The following is an 18,773-nucleotide window of genomic DNA, read 5'->3' as shown; positions in this document are numbered from 1 at the left end:
CATGTGTTACTTTACTTGTTGTCACACATGAAGCATTAAAATCTATTTAGTTAATTTCCCTATTTAGTGCGTCATTTATTTGGTATTGATAAGCAAGGGTTTAAATGTCAATTTTCCTTACTATTTTGAGTCGTTTAGCTAGTTATTTAATTTCGGTCAGATTAAGTCATAATTGAACCGAATTTTAGCTAGAATTTTAGTCATTTAAGTAAGTCCAAGTCACATTAAGTTTTTGAATCCTTGTAAGGCTATAAATAGCCTAACCTCTTAAATGTTCAGGGGGAATTAGAATTTTCTAGCAAATATTGTGTGTTTTATCACATTCTCTTGCCAAGAGAGCCTTTCTTAAATACTTGAGAGTTTCTTGAAAGTATTCAAATCAAACTTATCAATCAAGTATACACCTTGATTGTAGCGTTCTTCTACAAATACATTGGTTAAATTATTAGGTTGTGGGTCAAGAATTCCTCTTGGTTTGCAGCTTTGTGGTTTAGAAGGGTTAAGGGTTCCGCAATCAACTTGATTTTCTTCATCTAGGTCCAGGGCTTGGTAGGATATGAGTTCATGCCATTCATGGTGGGTTAGTATCATCTTGATAATCAGAATTAGTTGACGACATCAAGTATATCTAGTTTGTGTTTTCGTAAGTTTCCTTGTTTTCAAATTTGGTTATTTTTATTTTTTATTGAATGGCTAGGATTTTAATTATTCCATTGCTGTCCACATCTTTAATTGTTGGTTGTGTCCTTTTACTTGCTGTCCGAATCATAAATTTTGTTGGTGACGTGTTTCTTGGCTTTAATTGCATATTGTTGCCTTGTTTCTTGAGTCTTGAAACCGTTTAGAGTAAAAAAAAAAAGATATTGTACATTGGTACTGTTCATTGGCACTGTTCATCACTACTATTCATGCTACTGTTCACCCTTACTGTTCATCAAAAAAAATTCTGGTCGTTGTTTTCTTGGAAATCCGAAACTTAGCCTGGGATTTCTTGTCAATTTGTGTTCAGTCTTGTGTTTCTTGAAATTAATCCATGGCTAATCATTCTTGTTCTTGGTTGTGTTCAAGTTCTTGAAATTTCTTGATAAGAAAACTTGAATTTCTGATAGTTTTGGATACTTTCTTGAAGTTCTTGGCCGGCAATTAGGGTTTTTTGGATTCTTGAACAAAAGTTTCCAAATCTTGAAAATTCTTGCAAAACCCTAGTTCCTATTTCTTGAACAAAGTAGCGGCTGATTCTTATTTTTTGTTGCGGCTTGAATTCTTGTCCTTGAGTATTTGATCTGAAATTGAAAAGAAAAGAAAGAAAGAATTGTTGTGAAAAAAAAAGAAACAAGAAGTCGGATCACTTTTGGTTTGAAACAAGAAAGCAAATCTGATTTGGGAAACCAAGTTGACTAGGGATTGCTAACAAATCCTAGTCACAACATAGTAAGCAATTCGGATTTGCTAGCTACTTGCACACATGAAAACCTTCAAAATTAGCAACTTTTATCTTCCAAAATCAATCCAAGAACCAATTGGATTCAACTTCCAAATTTTCAACCAAGGTGCAATCGGCTAGAGAGTTCTAGGTTCCAAAAAAAAATTCTGTCGCGTTTGTGTCTTGCTTAGGTGAATTCTATAATATGTCCAACCTTGTAACTTTGTGTTTTGAGTTTTTTTCCAGGTCTTAAACGTGTCTAAGAAGTCCAAAAAGAATCCAATCAGTCTTGATTCTTGATTGCTTCCGTTAGTTTCCTAAAATTGAGTCCTTGTCAAAGTCAATACTTTCCAATTCTTAAGTTGTCTTTAGCAAACAAATCTGGAAATTTTTTCAACTTAGATATAGTGTCTTTTGCGCCTTTAAAACAGTCCATTTTACCCTCAAACTTTCAGCATTAATCAAATACTTGAGAAAATTTTGATTGAATCTCATTGAGAAAAATTTGATTTCTTCAAAAGAGATAATCAAGTAAATTGAGAAGTGATTGGTGAGATCATTAGCGTGATTAATACACTTGAGTGATACACGAGCGTGAGTAAACAGCTAAGGGAGTGAGTGAGGCATTTTCTACTAATGTTTGTTAAGTATTGCAGGTTTAAAACATGGCAAGTGGAGATAAAATGACTATTGCTCAACTTGCTCTAAAATTGGACGCCGTATTAGTGTAGTCTCAAAGAAAACTTGATATTAAATTCAACACAATCCATAAATGCATTGATAATCTACAAACTTCAAGGAATTCCTCTAAAAAATCTCGAGGGAAACAACCTTTGAATGAATTTAGTGATTCAAATGCGGACACCAAACTTGAAGATTGGGAACAAAGGCCGAGGTAGCACAAACATAAACCGAAGCGTGAGAATGAATCTCTCAAGAGGAGGGGTTCCATGCAATCTACCTCTTTAAAGCTAATTTATACAAGAAGTGATAAGAAGGTTCAATCAACATCTCCTAGGCCTAAATCTAGACTTAAACCATCTTATGAGGAGTCATTTTGGGAGGCATATCAACGTCTATTATGCCAAAAACAAATGGTCAAATAAATGCCATCAAAATGAGTCTTCTAAGGAGGAAGTAGTTGAGTCTAATCCTAATGAAGGAATATCTCTTTCCATTGAACCGTTTGTTGAGGAGGTTGACAAAGAGTTGAAGCCGAGCAACAAACATGTGCTCAAAAATCTTGGAGTTACATCAACATTAGAATCTAGTCATGAACTAGTTGGGAAAGTTTGTTAGAAAATTATTATAACCCATGAAAATAAGAGTAGTGTTATAGAACTTGAACATGATGTAACAATTGAGGGCATTAAACTGGAAAACGAGATGGGAAAATCTAATGAGAAGATGAAAACAGCTCTTATGTGTTTGGCCAAGGGAATGAGCAAAGTTAGAAAACATAGGTTGTTTACTAACTTATTTGCTCCTAGTTTCCTTCCTTTTTCGTAGGTTAAGCAAGGCCAAATGGAGGTGATCATACAATGTTCTGTTCCAAAGTCGTTTGTACAATCACTGGTTTCTATGGAATTTGTCTTCTATGAGTTAAATCAATATTATATCCTTTCATGGAATTGGTTAAATTCAAATCTGTTTGTACCTTTGGAGAGTCAATCCGTGTTCATCATAGAGGGAAAATTCCAGATTCTAATTCTAATTTTTTTTAACTATGGTTCATTCATCATGTTTACCTTGTTTTGAGCATGTTTCTAGTCATAATTTTTGCTTTTCTTTTAACGATTTTCAAGGAAAGTTTGATGAGCTAGCTATGAATAATCTAGTGGAATCTGATGCCTGTGTTTTTGTGCCTCATCTTTGTGACAATGAATATACATTCCATTGCTATGAAGATCCTTATCTAATGGATGCTAATAGTAAGTATTCAAGTGGTTTTGTATCTAAGCTTACCGATAAAAAATTTTCTTGTGTAAGTTCTTCCTTACCAGTCGATTTTGAGCCAAGGAGTGTGATGTCCATTAGATCATATTTCGCATTGTTGCTCCTATGGATTTTGCAGTTATCCAAGAGACATATTGCTTGGATCTTTTTCATGAAGATTGTCACTGTGTCGTCTCTTTCCAGCCATACCATCGATTTGGGATAAATTGCCTTCAATAGGAGGGGAGTGATGAAGCGGTCAAGGCTCTGCAAACTCCGCATGCTCGAGTTGTTTAAATTCCAAGTGGTCCAATTACAAGAGCTCGTGCAAGAAATCTTAGAGATTCACTACAAGCACTAGTTTACACAATTCAAGATCAAGTTGGTGATAACACAAGAACCATTGAAGGTGTTCAACTTGAAGAGCTTCCATTTATTACTTTACTTGTTGTCACACATGAAACATTAGAAGCTAGTTAGTTAATTTTCCTAATTAGTATGTCGTTTATTTGGTATTGTTAAGCAAGGGTTTAAATGTGAATTTTCCTTGCTATTTTGAAATGTTTAGTTAGTTGTTTAATTTCTGTCAGATTAAGTCCTAATTGAGCCAAATTTTAACTAGAGTTTTAGTTATTTAAGTAAGTCCAAGTCACATTAGGTTTTTGAGTCCTTGTAAGGCTATAAATAGCCTAACCTCTTAAACGTTTAGGGGGAATCAGAATTTTTCAGCAAATATTGTGTGCTTTATCACATTCTTTTGCCAAGAGAGCCTTTCTTGAATACTTGAGAGTTTCTTGAGAGCATTCAAATCGAACTCATCAATCAAGTATACACTTTGGTTGTGATGTTCTTCTACAAACACTTTGGTTAGCTAAATTATTAGGTTGTGGGTCAAGAATTCCTCTTGGTTCGTAGCTTTGTGGTTTAGAAGGGTCAAGGGTTCTACAATCAACTTGATTTTCTTCGTCTAGATCAGGGTTTGGTGGGATACGAATTCATGCCATTCGTGGTGGGTTCGTATCACAACCAGATTGCTGACTTCTTCATCGACTCGATCCTACTCTTGACAACTGTCATCAGAGTCATTTGCTGTCAGGTTCTGGTTCGGTGTCAGAATCAACATCAATGCCCTCATTTTCCAGTATGTTCAGTAAAAAGGACGTCGAGGAAATTTCTATTTGAGAAAATTCAACAACGGAACTATTATCAAACATGCATTTATGTCTGCTATTCTCGAGCTTTTGATTTATATAGCCTTCCTACAATTTGGCTTATCATGCAACATTCGTTCGTACTCCGATTCTACTACCATGTTTTTACTTTCACATGCGGGAGTAGGAAGCATGTTGTTTGACTCTGCTTGAAAGCCTAATTGGACAAATGATGTTTGTCCGGCATCATGATCACTGTGGTAATAGCAGCTTTGTAGCTCCACCTCCACATATATCTCACATGCCGTATACGATGACGTCAATTTCATATGGTACAGCATGTCAATGTCATCTTCACACCCTGATTACACTCCAACAAATGCACTTAAGTCTACAGAATTTCTAAACCATAGATTCAACTTAAAAATATTTCGATCTAGCCCAATGTAACTGTACACTCTATCCATAAAATCATCATAACTTATTTGATGTTTCACTAATATGACTTTTTTGTACCTCGGAGGGTCATATGCGAATGATCCTCCAATCTCCACTATTTTGCATCCCCAATAAAATTGAATCACCAATGCGATGTTCGTTGACATTTTCTCCTAATCTTGTGAATATTTTAAATCAACTTATACTCCTCGACAATTTGAAGTAATTAATAATGTTGACCCAACAAACGTCATCATTAGTAATAACATCAGTAATAAAACAATCACTAATTACTATTCAGTCCTAATAAATAAAAATAATTTCCTACCCAAATAATTATAAATGAATAATTAAAGATAAAGTTATCAAACAACGATTATTAATTAAATTATGATTAATGGTTCTTCTTTGCTATTAATCAAATAATTATTACTAACTGCTTTTAAATACTATTTACTATTATTTATTACTAACTGCTTTTAACTTGTAACAACTGAATGCTACTTATTATTTACTATTATTTATTACTCACTAATCATAGTTACTATTAAACTACTGACTACTAACGAACATTAGTATTAGTATCAGTTATTACAACTTATTTCTTTTGACTGTTAGTATTAGTTACTATTACTATTACTTATTAATTACTAGTACCAGTACTATTAATTATCAATTACTACTTCAGTTTAAATTTTATTATTACTATTTACTATTTACTATTAGTATTTAATTTTTACTATTACTATTCCTATTTACTATTACTATTACTCTTACTATTTATTATTAGCTCATTACTATTACAATTAACTATTACTATTAATATTTACAATTATTGTTTACTATTTACTATTTACTGTTACTATTTATTATTTACTATGTACTATTTGCTAGTTACTATTTACCATTTACTGTTATTATTTACTATTTACCATTTATTGTTTGCTATTTTTAGTTACCCTATAAACCAACTATTTCAATCGAACCTAGCATACCCCCAAAGCAGAACATTCATTAAAAAGAAAACATAAACGAACCAGACATTTAACCAAGCAAATGAAGCATCAGGAAAAACACAAATTAGGCTTTTAATCAGAAAAACACAAATTAGACATTTAACCAGTACCTAAAAATCAAACTGGCAGTTCATCTAATTAGGACTAGTGCTAAAATCAAGCAATCAACTACTCAAAGTCAATGACCACCAAATCCAATTAAAAAATAATACTATTAATTACTCAAAACTTAAAACAATTGCTAATATTATAAAACAATTACTAATAAAACAATTAAAGAAACGTACCTTACTTTATAATGATAGCGGTTTTGCACTTCTTCAACAACCCTTTTTCCGATCCACCACTTTTTTTGTCTACCTGGGACCTGGAATGACAATACCTATGAACAAATTTTGATGGTGGCTTTGTAAATACACTTGCCACCGAATCTGCTCTTGAAACTACTATTATCGACGCCACTCATTTCAGAAGACAAGACAAGATGGGAGGATTTGGGGTTGTGCGAGGGAGAAATGAACTGAAGTTTTAGCTGAAGTTGAGGTTATGCAAAAGAGAATACACTTGTTTTGGCTGAAATTGAGCTATTTTTATAGCAAAACTTCAGCAGCAGCTTAGGTTGTATCGAAACTACTTTGATTGCCAAAATTTTTTTTTTACTGAAGCTGAGATTGTTGATCGCCTGGATCAAAGGGCCAGAGCTACGGCATTTAAAAAAAAAATTCCAAATTTGCGGCGAAGGAATAAAAAAATTGGCACATAAATCACGACTGTTGATCAATATTGATCAATGGTCCAAAGCTTTGGCCGAAATCTACTGTGTGGCTTCTAAAAAAAATTTAAATCAGCCACAGATTCAATCTACGATTGTTAAAAAATTTTTCAGCCATTGATCAAATGGATCAACGATGCAGCTCTTTCGCCGCAAATCTAATGAGTGGCTTTAAAAAAAATTAAAATCAATCTTCCCCGCAAATTTTATGTGTGGCTGTAAAAAAAATTTTTAATTCAGCCTTCACCGCAAATTTTATGTGCGGCAATGGAATAAAAAAAAATTTAGCAACTTTAAATCACGATTGTTGAGCAAATGTTGATCAACAGTCCAATAGTTTTCACCACATATTGGATCCGCGCCTAAAATAAAATATTGAATTGGATTTTTTGTGCGTTGATTTTTTCAGTTGCGGCAACCCTTATTCAGAAACAAATCCCACACAACACTACATTTCTGATATTTTTGTATATCGACAATCTAATGAGAAATTCGCTGTAAAGTAATTATTCTTAATAATTATCCTTGAGATATAAAAGGAAACTAAATATAGTGTCTTGTAGCAAAATTCCAAAGAAACACAGTCCCTTAGATTCAGTGGAGGATTCACAGTGGGAGCCCTAGGGAACAGGCCCTCGCTGCCCACAAAAAAATTGCTATAATCGCCTTGAGAAAATTATCAGTCTTTATAATGTACCCCCACTAATACAAAAGTTTACTTATTGCCCTTATTAATGTCAAACAATAAAAGATGATTATAGCTAATTGTATATTTGAAATACCTTCTTTAATGTTGCAATGATATCAATTTTGTTGTATATCTAGTTAGTAGTAGATATTAAGTATAGATTTATTGATACTACATGAGTAAAACTTTTAAAGTAAATTCTCCATTTTCGTTTGCTTGGTTATTAAGCAGTTCATTATATCTAATATCTATATCTATAATGTATTAATAGAGAAAGTTGGATTTGGTGATTTAGTATTTTAGTTTTCACTTTCCAATAATGCCCCAGTCATTAATATTTAAGATTGCATTATGTCTCCAAATTTGAAGCCTTTTTTAACATTTAGAAGGTGTTCATGTAATATCAATGTTGAGGTCTTATCTTAGAAAGTGAATTTAATTACGCTAAAACTACCTTATGAAATGGAGTTAGATTTGGAATAAAGAACTCTAATACAAATTTTAAAATTAAGAAGAATATATGGAACGTAGTTTTATTATACTTTGTTCGAAGTTTAATTAAAAGGGAAAGAAAATATTCACGTTTGGAATTTCTAGGAAGTCGAAACATACCTACATAGTAGAAAGTAAAGGGAATAGAAAGTGGTAATTTGTCTTATTAATATGCTTTCCATGGACACGATTCATCAATGAGACAAAATTTCATCAATGAGTGGCATTATTTGACTATGCACAATGATCTAGGAAGTGAATTTTATTGCATTTAGAATTAAGTCAACTCTAATTTCTAAAATGAAAAGAAAAATAAACAATCTATGAAAAGGAATTAGATTTGCATAAACTTACATTAAATATTAAATTGTCAAAAATAAAAGAAAACTAAAACATAAATTTGGGGTGTTTTTCTCGGGAGTATCATTAATGTTAATTTGTTAAAAGTCCAGTTTGTTTTCTTAAATTGTAGTAACTATTTGTTCACCGGTCCATTGGATTCTGGTCCATTAGTCCGTTGATGCTTAGTTAGATACTTGGTTCAGCATGTCTTATGGTATGTCTATTCAAATAAAACGTTTTGCATTACGAAATTCAATTTGTATTTGTGTATAAATATTATGCAAAAAGTAAAAGAAAAACTGTAAGAGCAATTGTATCATTCATGATGTAGATTTCGAGTAAGTGTCAACAATGTTCTGGTAGGTTAAAGGTTATGGTCGATTTAGTTTTGGATGTGGATTTGACTGAAACATTGCAACTAGAGATTAAAGGTTAATGGTGGATTAATGGCTTGCAAAAGGGAATTTAGTGAAGTTGAACTACAGCAACCTAAAATTGAGGAAAAAAATTTCACTTGAAAGTGGCAACACCTCCTGAAAGTTAATTTACATTTACCCCAAGCGAATGGCAGGTGGATTGACCAAAATAACACGTGCTTAAAGGTGACAATTGAGTCCAGACCCTAATACGCTACTCACGTCCAAGGAGACTTTGAACGGGATGTGCTCAAGGGATTAGATATTGGGTATAACAGGGGTTAATCACATGAAAATCCAGGTGACAATGGGAATGCTTGGGTATTATTTGGGATCCATTAGGACCCATCACATGGTACAATTATCTTAGATAAAAAAATTAGTCCAAATTTTACAACAGCTAAAACTAGGGAGTTTTACGTAAATAACTCAAAAATTTTCAGTCTTAAATATTTAAGTTATTCCTCAAGTAGAAATTTTATATTAATTTTATTTTTTGTAACAAACAATTTGTTACAAAAAAATTGTGTAAATGATTAAGTTGATTATTTAAACTAGATGTATATGCCTTTCTAGAAATATTTTACTAACAAAAGGAAAAACATAACTTTATCTATTTTTTTAAACATAGCATAGCACTTTCTTTTGCATAGCACCTTCTTTTATTCAAGCTAAACTACAAAATCACTTGAAAAATTAGATTGATTATTTCCATGATTGCTTTCATGCTTATCTAGGTAAATAGTCCTTTGAAATTAGTCAAATAACGGTAAAGAAATTAATAATTAAATTGCAATTTTATTTTTTCAAACTCTAACTACAATAAAAGAATTTCTCATCAGAAGGGTATTTTTAAAATTAAAAATAGTTAAATTGTACCAAAACTTTTTCCCTTAGGCTACATATATGAGATTAAATAAGAGGATTAGGAAAAAAAAAAAAAAAGCTACGTTCCAATCACTTTATAGGAAAAAGAATTACATGCAACTACGTCTTGCTAAAACGTACTTAGTATCATACACTCACTCCATACTTCGTATACATCTATATTGCCTTATATAGACACTCTTTTAGGCAAAAAATTGATATGATTTAAAATTGGTTAAAATGTAACATAGTGAATGTATCAAGGATCACAATCATCACTTTGAATACGAATGGTAGCACGCAAGTCAAGACTGCATTTCTGCAATTTGAAAGAAAATAAGAGCGACTAAACAAAAGAACAAATAAGAAATAATAAAATAATAAAAAGTTCTACTGGGCTTGTGATAAATGTCTTGAGTCAACACCGATAAAAAAATTTTATAACAAATAATTTGGGTATTTGGGCAGGACTAATCTATACCCATCCCATATTGATTCCATCCAATTAATTTTCAAAATGAATATAGGTAGGGATGGACATGAACTCATATTTTGGAATCCTATATTTAGCCAAAGTAAATCCTGCCTACTCTACTCATTTTGCCATCTCTACACATACACTAGGAGTGTCGGCATCCAAATCTGACTAAATAAAGTAGTAAAATAAAGAAAATGTGATCAAACGTTTGGATAGCAATATACATGCGTGTGTGTGTCTATATATAAATAAATAAATAAACAATCCCTTAATATCATGGAAGAAAAAATAAATTCAAATTAAAAGAAAAGAATCAAGTGATAACTACTAAAATTAAATAAACGGAAATATTTTTAAAAAAATTGCCTGCGCCTCATCACAATTACCAACATGCTCTTTCTACCCACTTTTCCATCCAATGACTATATATTAGCTGTAATACTGAAACCTGGTATTGAATTTCAAAATTGTTCTTTTCTCTATAATTTGATGTTAAGTGTTTGTTCTTATTTCCAATAAAATGTCTTTCTTTTTTTTTAAGTGTTTGTTCTTTTTCTCCAAATGGGTGTTTTTGTACCCGAAAGGAAAAATTAAATCTTGGAGGTGGATTAAAGTTAATATTTTATTCTATTTAAAAAATGAAATTTGAATATTTGCATATACACGTGGAAAAGCGCTTTTCATGTCCAATCGTAATATTAGTGGTAAATCAACTAAATTGGTGCTTCAAACATGACCGTTACTCGAGTTTTGGTTATCTTAGTCGTAACCTATAAGTCCAGTTGAAAATTTAACTCAAGTAATTTAGTGATTTAGATTTCTTTCCTAGAATACCCTTAACTTTGAAACTTTAAAGAAGTTTTTAATTTTCAAACATGAATACTTAATTATACATTGAGGCTGCACTCCCACCCTGAAAGGGTGGTGTAGTTTGAAAAAATAATTATACATTGGAGCTTACAATGTTTTAACAAATACTTGAAAATCCGTAAATTCCTGATCCTCTTGCTATAAAAAAAAAGTACTAATCAATTTTCTAGACAAGTTATCACATTCTTTAATTTAGGAATCAGAGATAAGCCAAATGTTTAATGAAAAGGACTTTAGATTAATTGCTAGGTGATAGGGAGCTTTTTCCTATATTTTCCCTCACAAAATTATTTACTCCTTTTTTTAACGAATTATCCTGGTATGCACCGTGAGAAGAAATCTTTACAACATGCAACGCACGTACTCTTAATCTCATACCGGTTATCTCAGATGTAAATCTAAATAATTAATTGACTAAATTGGTTTGGAAAATTTTGAGCTTCTCGTGTATATGTTAACTTTGTGTTTTACTTGTGGTTTGATCATAGTCTTAGTTTAAGTTGACTTATCGACTCAAATTAAAGTGAAACTTTAATCGTACAGTTCAGATTATAAAATGGAATAATTTTAAAAACCTCCATGAGGTTTTTTACTATTGCATTTAGTTCCCTCAAAGTTTTAAAAATTACAATTACCTCTCTTGATTTGACACTTTAGTTACCAAACCTTAGAATAGGGTCAAAAATTGAATGAATATTCTAAAATTCCCTTATCTTATAAAGTTTAATTTATTTTTCTAGACAATTGTAAAGTAATTTAGCACAATTATAAAAAGAATATTTTGTTTGATGATACAACAATAAATCTTTTGCTATAATTGGCTACTTTTCATATGCGTTAATAGAGATATAAATTAGTTTTAAGATAGAGAAGAAGGTGTTATCTTATTTTTTTCTTTTAAGTTTATAGACTATTTTTTTTCTTGAAGAAAAGTTTATGGAATAGTTTAGTGATGGAACTACCATAGTTTGGCAGAAATTTGGGCCATTTATTTTTATTTATTATTGATTTTGATACAAAAAAAAAGAGCTACAAAAAAAATGGATGATATTAAAAGTTATAAGGAAAAATATTATTAGTTTAACATTTAATGAGGATAGAGGTTAGGGACAATATTTATAGTTCTTCTACATTTCTAATGAAATATAAGAGAAATGAAAAAGAAGGAAAAAGGAAAAAAATTATAAAATCCATCCTTTTTATAAACATAGCAACAAGGAAGTTTTATTAAAATATTATGTTAGTATTATCATTTTAAATTGGCAAGGGAGGTAGGTGTAATTTTTGAAACCTTAGAGTGCTAAGTGAAATCATCAAAAATCTCAGGGGGTAAGTTTCTGAAATTATCCCTTATAAAATTTATGTTGATTTTTATGCAGTGTAAAGTTTACAAAATAGTCGTCAAAATTTTCATTTTGAGAATAAAAGATTTTACCGGTTGAAAAGTGCCCCCACTAACAAAAGTTTCTGGATTTGCCACTGCTTAGATCTCGAGCATTTAATTGCAATTGTCACCTACTAGAGGTGGAGGATGGCGGCAAATCCATGGCCTGTTGGAGGATGAATGGCAATAGTAAAATTGAACAAAAATATTATTTTAAAAAGAAAATGAAGTTTTAAACTTGTCTGGAAAAACCAAAAAAGGTGTGTTTGGATTGGAGATTATTTGAAATATTATTTGAAATAATTATTATAACATTTTTTATGATGTGATATATGCGAAATAAAAAGTTAATTGAAAAGATAAAAAAGTGTGTTAGAAAATGTATTTGTGATGCAAACAAATAATTTTTTAATTAATCTTTCCTATACTGACAGTGTATATACACTGTTAGTATTGGATGATGCAAAACTTAAATTTGAAATTCAACTTTTGCTCATATATCATGAATCCAACAATGATAACATATACATTGTCAGTGTATATAAGATTTACTCATAATTTTTTGGTAAAAAATGACAATCCAAACAAGGACAGAAGATTATTTGAGATATTATTTGAAATAATTAATGTAGTATATTTTGTAATGTGATGCATATGAGATAAAAATATTGTTAAAAAAATAAAAAATTGATTGGGAATTGTAACTGTGATGTAAGCAAAATAATATTCGGCAAAATAATGGCTAATGTATGTTCGCGGATATATAAACTACAAAGATGAAGGTTGGTAGATTTCAGTAATTTACCCTTGTTCTTTTCACTGCAGAATCCAAAATAATAGAATTACTGGAGGAACTTTAGCATATGCTGCCACAGGCCTAACAACATTTGTTAGCCTGAGGTACTAAGAGTCGATCAATTCAGAAAAGTTTAAGCACTACTGTCATTTTTATTGAGCAAATTCAGAAACATTTTCTGATTAACGATACTAATGATCCTTCGAAAGCAGAAACCTGCATAAAATCCAGTTGTAATCAGCATTCCGTATTGCAGATACATGTAGTTGATTGCCTGCCATATACTTTTTAACAAGCAAGATTTACTGTTCAATTCGCAGTTTCCATTTTGAATCAGAAATAAGAAATGTGGATGGCTGTTGTCACTTACACACACACACACACATTCACTTGATAATGAGCATGAACATTCTCTAGAATTATATACCTGACTTTTCATCAGTTGACCAAGTTGTATATTCTCCCCATTACACCTACTATGAATATCATGTGACTGACCTAACAGGATCATGGATTTCAGGTTCACTATCTATATAGGTAATAGCTATACTTCATCATTTATCATGCTATGAATTGCCAAAACCTTCAGGCCATATACCTGCTTGATGCAAGGAGCTCCTCAGAATTTGCATACTTTAACAGCCACTGTTTTCAGATATTTATTACTTTCCTAAGCCTTGATCCAATAACCAATACGTTCTCTAACCAAGGAACAAGAAAAGTAATATGGTGTACACAATTTGCACATTTATATGCAAAAAATGACCTGACAAGAATAGAAAAGGGGATCAACGATCAAGAAATAAGTGATCCTTGGACGGTTGGTGTAGATCGCACCAGCCATTGGGCCTTTGGTCCAGTGGTCATCTCAAGCCTTCTTAGGCTTGGTGGTGCGGGAGGTTAAAGGTTCGAACCTTGCCTCCCACAAAATTTGTCACAATACGTGACGGTCTTCATTGACCAGTTTCGATGGAGTTTCTACTCACATCGAGTCCCCTCCCCTTCCCCTCTAGAATAGGCTAGTTTAGGTTATAGGAATTCTATCGTGTCGACAAAAAAAAAAAAATGTAGATCGCACCAACACATTGGCATTAACCTTAAGAACATCTTCATTTTCACTGGATGAAGGTAATCCTCTTATCTAACCTCTAATCACATGAAGCCTAATAAGGAAGGGAAAAAAAAAGTGATCCAGCTTAAAAGCAGCCTAGGAGTTATTTGAAAACCCATTAAATTGGTTTAAATTGAAAAGAGGAATTAAAATGTCATACAAGAAGTATTTAGAAAGGAATTAAAAAGACAGAAAGAGTGAACAAACGGAGTCACAAATAAGATGTCAAGTCAAAAAATAATGAAAAAGAAAAAAGAAAAAAAAATCTCATCAGAAAAAGTTGATAATTTGAAATCATACCAGCCTAATGCATGTAGAATCACATGAATTACAGAAACCTTCACACTGCAACCAAAAGGCGCTCCACAGGCTCTGCATGATCTAACGGTCACTTTTTCAAACGCTCTTTTTCCCATCCATTAATTACTTAACTAGAGATTCTTTAAAACCATACGGCACCTAGGAAACCAACGGTCATTTTTTGACCAAACAATGCTCAAACAACTGCAACTTTCTGTCTGCTGGCATTTACTTACTAGTCAGTCATGTGTTAGAAACAAATCATCAAATGTATTAAAAGTTTGCCACGTTTACAAAATGTAAGCACCTAAAATATAACTGTTACACCGGGAAAGTGCATTAATATTTTCTAACTAAAACCTCTTCAAATATTTTTCCCAGGCCCCAAAATGGGGATTAAATTTCAAATGATTTAAAGAATTTGATCCGAGAGTGGTGGAAGTCGTCGGAAAAAGTTGACCGGCACGGAGGGCATGTCGTCTCGAAACCTTGGGTGGCGGAAATAATAGAACCCGGAACCGAAAACAAAGGCCCTAAATGGTACAACATAGAACACCAATGAGGCAATTAGGCACACTACAACAAAAATTCCAGTAGCCCTTGGATCTCTCCAGTTGAACAATGCTTCCAATCTTTCACCCTGTGCTGCCACGTCACCTAGAAGCGTTTGGGCCCTACCAGCCAGGGCCCGCAACCTATCGTATCTGACTCGGATTTGGTCAGTTGATCGTGTGGTCGGGAATCCATCAAACTCTTCATCGAGCTCGTCCGGTCCCACCGCATCCACATGGGATAATCTACCATCCATTGTGATTGCTACCCTTTGCCTATACCGGAATCTCAATGCTATGATCAAGAATGCATACATGCAAATTGTTGGCAGAACTAGGTGCGGCCACAATACAACTGCCACTAGCAAAACATGGACCAAAATTGTAGTGGATGGGTGCACCCAAGTTCGAATTCCGTCAAGCCACCGTGCAAATGTGGCTGCTCTAGACAAGCACCCGATCACCCGGAACCAGTTAGCCTTGCTGCGCCTCATGCTCCACATGTGGTGGTCTGAATCCAACATGAATTGAACCACTTCTTGACCCAAAGCCGGCTCGGACCGAGCCAATTTAGCTGTCACAATCTTCATAGCTGTGTGTCTCAAAATGTCTTGTTGGGCAGGACCAAAAGGGCGCACATAATGCATCCTAGGCAGCGTTGGATTTGCATAAGCTTGAATTAGACTAATCCATGATGAACATGAAAATCTCAATGCAATTTCAATCTCACCCATTTTCTTAGCTCCATTTGGAAGCAACACCATAAGAGAGTATGTCCCCATGGACACACGATTAGTATCAAGTGTCGAAAGTCGTACTCGTAACTTTCCTAAACGTACATCTTTCTTATCCGCTTGATCGTGCTTATACCTTCCATTATCAAACACTCCAATAGTTAACACTGTGCATGGATCATACACATCCCACGTGTATTGCTCGTTCCATCTTGGATTAAACCGATCGAGAATCGTACGGGTGCGAACCCACTTGGGCCCATACTTAGCCACCACATAGGCATCCGTCGTGCCACGAGTACCATCTCTAGTTTTCACCGGGAGTAGATTAGTGGCTCCTCTGAGACCAACTTCAAGCAACCCTATAGGTGGCTTGGACAGTTGCTTGGCTGTGGCTCTAACATCACTGGTCACGTGAGCAGCTTCATCAAGCACGTGATAGCCACCTTCCAAACACAGCCTCACATGTATCCTACCAGCATAGGGTTTAGTTTTTTCGTCACCAATCAAGTTAAACCACCTTGATCTCGGCTCTGATTTATCGTCCATACGCTTATCTATAGTCGATAGCTGCACCTTAACAAACCCCACTGACTGCCCATTGGTCACATCTTCGACTGTAATTACCAAAAATGGCTCAAACGGCTCGGCTGCAACAAAAATGAGATCCTCGTTCCACGTAGGAGTAGAAGAGGCCGAGCTGGATAAGCCAACACTGGTTCGGCTCGTTTTGAACAGCTGTGCTCCAAGCTGACCTTTAACGAAAAGTTCAGGGTTCCGAACCTTAGGCTCGGACCCTCCCGAACCTAACTGCAAATCCTGGGTTTGGATAACCGTTAGTCTCAAATACCAAAGCTTCGGAGACAAGTACACCTTGGCTCGCGTCTCCGGGATCAACCCACCGGAATCCGACTGCCAGGCTTCTTGAAACGCCTCGTCCGCCTGAGTCCCCAACCACACCGACAGCATGACGTCATTTCCTGGCGATGCAGATGCTTCACCCCCTTCTAGACTGTACCACTGGGGAGCTAATGGACTATCTGGAGGCACTCTTTTAGGTACTTCTTGCAAATCAAACGACACCGTTCCGAGGCAGCTTTCTTCAATGTTGCTCTTCTCGTTCTCCGCTGCTGCAACATTTTTCTCAGTCCAAACCGAGATTTCTAAAGAGGCCGAATTCAAGCCTTCTTTATCGAATGCAAAAACCTGATCCCACCCCTTGTCGTTACAGGCCTGGGATTTTGTTTTGATCGCGTGGGTTCCAATCACGAGTTTTGCAAATGCTGAAGAATTTTCTGGCGGATTAGTAAGCTTCACCTTGGTGACACGAACGTAAAGAAAAGGCATTTGATCCACGAGATCAAAACCAGAGCGGCGGTCCATGCTGCCGGAGAGAGCTTTGTCTAGCTTCAGTCTCATCATTTCCACGTCTTTCTCAGCCATGGCAGCCCTTTCCTTCTGGGTTTTTTGTGGGGTCTGAGACAGCGCAGGTTGCTGCACCTCTGGCGGTGGTGGTGGTGCCGGCGCTGTAGCCTCCGTAGCCGCAGGTGCTGCTGCTGTAGTTGAAGCATCCTTGCTCTCCGCTGGCTTCTCTTCCTCCTTAGCTTCCTCGGCTGGCTTTTTCTCCTCTTCTTCTTTCTTGTTCTCCGCTTGCTCGTCCTTCTTCTTTTCTTCTGGAGCAGCAGCTTCAGGCTTTTTCTCCTCTTCCTTCTCCGGTGGCTTTTCCTCCACCGCAGCTGGCTTTTCCTCAGCCTTCTCCTCCTTGGACGGCGGCGGAGGAGGTGCTGAGGGATTCTCATCATCAACATACCAAATTTTCAGCCCGATCTCGCCTTTAATCTGCGAAAAAACACTCCTCTTCTCTAAGGGATAGTAAATCAACGCCTCAGAACCAGCTTTCACAAAAGTACTCCCAGAAATCTTCACCTTCCCCAAAAACGTGCTTCTTTTACCCGTCTTCTTATCATTATAAACATTCAGCTCTAAAATCTCCGACCCCATGGACTCTGTATCTTGTACCAAGAACTCCAGCCTCTCATCCCATTGCGGGTTGAGATCTCTGAACTTGGTCTTGGTACGACGTCGTTGGCCGTCGAAATCCACGATCACATATGCACTCGCCGTCCCTTGCCCGTCTTTAGGCATCAGATTCTTTGCGTTGCAGACTTCAACTATCAGTCTTCTGCTGCAATTTTGATCGCCCATTTCTCTAACAACTGAAGAAATTTCAAATAAATAGATTATGTGGGATAATAGGTAGGAAATCAGCTATGGAATTTGATGATTCAGGATTTGAAGTTTTGGTTTGATTGATGAATAAAAGAATTGGAACAGAGCTTTGGAAAAAGTGGTCTGTGATAAAATGGGAAAGTGAAAGTAGTACTGATGGAGAGAAGTGGGACAATGAAGACTATTTAAAAAGCGTTGAAAGTGAGCGTGGTGTCTATACACGTGTCTACTGGAATAGGTAAGTATATTAGTACTACTAGTTAGTTTGGTCTAATTTGTAGTATTATAATTACAGATTAATTACGCAATTAAGTTCTTGATTTGGTGATAAATAGACTGAGAAGTTAGATATTTTGGATTTAAGTCTTACTGTGAATTATTTTTTTAAGAGACAAATCCCATACATGGAAGAGGAATGTCAATCCTAGATTTTATTAAAATAAAACCAGAAGAATGTTAAGTGTAAATCTATTTCAACTTATTTGTTGGTGAATGATGGAATGTTATTTATTTGTATTTTTTTCCTTTTTTGAGAAAAATAGTTGATAAAATGTAATTTTTAATTATTTTAATATAAGTGGGAGGATTCGAAACCGAAATTTCTTACGTATACTTTATCTCTCTAAACTACTTAACGCATCCCTCCCCATTGTATATAATGTAAAAAGAGGAGGAATGTTACGTATAAATCTAATTCAACTTATATGTTGGTGAATATTGGAATATTATTTATTTGTACCGTGTTTTTTCAACTTCATTTTTTTTTAAGAAAAAGAGTTT

General features: G+C 34.5%; 1 protein-coding gene across 1 annotated transcript; it reads right to left on the bottom strand.

Moving 5' to 3' along the window:
- Positions 1-14,729: 14,729 nt before the first annotated feature.
- LOC140009656 (multiple C2 domain and transmembrane region protein 14-like) lies at positions 14,730-18,129 on the bottom strand. The gene has a single exon (XM_072055795.1). It carries the CDS (start codon positions 17,967-17,969, stop codon positions 14,892-14,894), a length of 3,078 nt encoding a protein of 1,025 aa, XP_071911896.1. The 5' UTR covers positions 17,970-18,129; the 3' UTR covers positions 14,730-14,891.
- Positions 18,130-18,773: the final 644 nt, after the last annotated feature.

The sequence above is a fragment of the Coffea arabica genome, chromosome 6e (genome assembly GCF_036785885.1).
Source record: "Coffea arabica cultivar ET-39 chromosome 6e, Coffea Arabica ET-39 HiFi, whole genome shotgun sequence".
NCBI lineage: Eukaryota > Viridiplantae > Streptophyta > Magnoliopsida > Gentianales > Rubiaceae > Coffea > Coffea arabica.
The sequence above is the reverse complement of the archived record's forward strand: the minus strand, read 5'-3'. Positions and strand labels throughout refer to the sequence as shown.

Bases quoted from the DNA above. Each gene is read 5' to 3' on its own strand.
- LOC140009656 (XM_072055795.1), bottom strand. From the start codon at position 17,969: ATGGGCGATCAAAATTGCAGCAGAAGACTGATAGTTGAAGTCTGCAAC.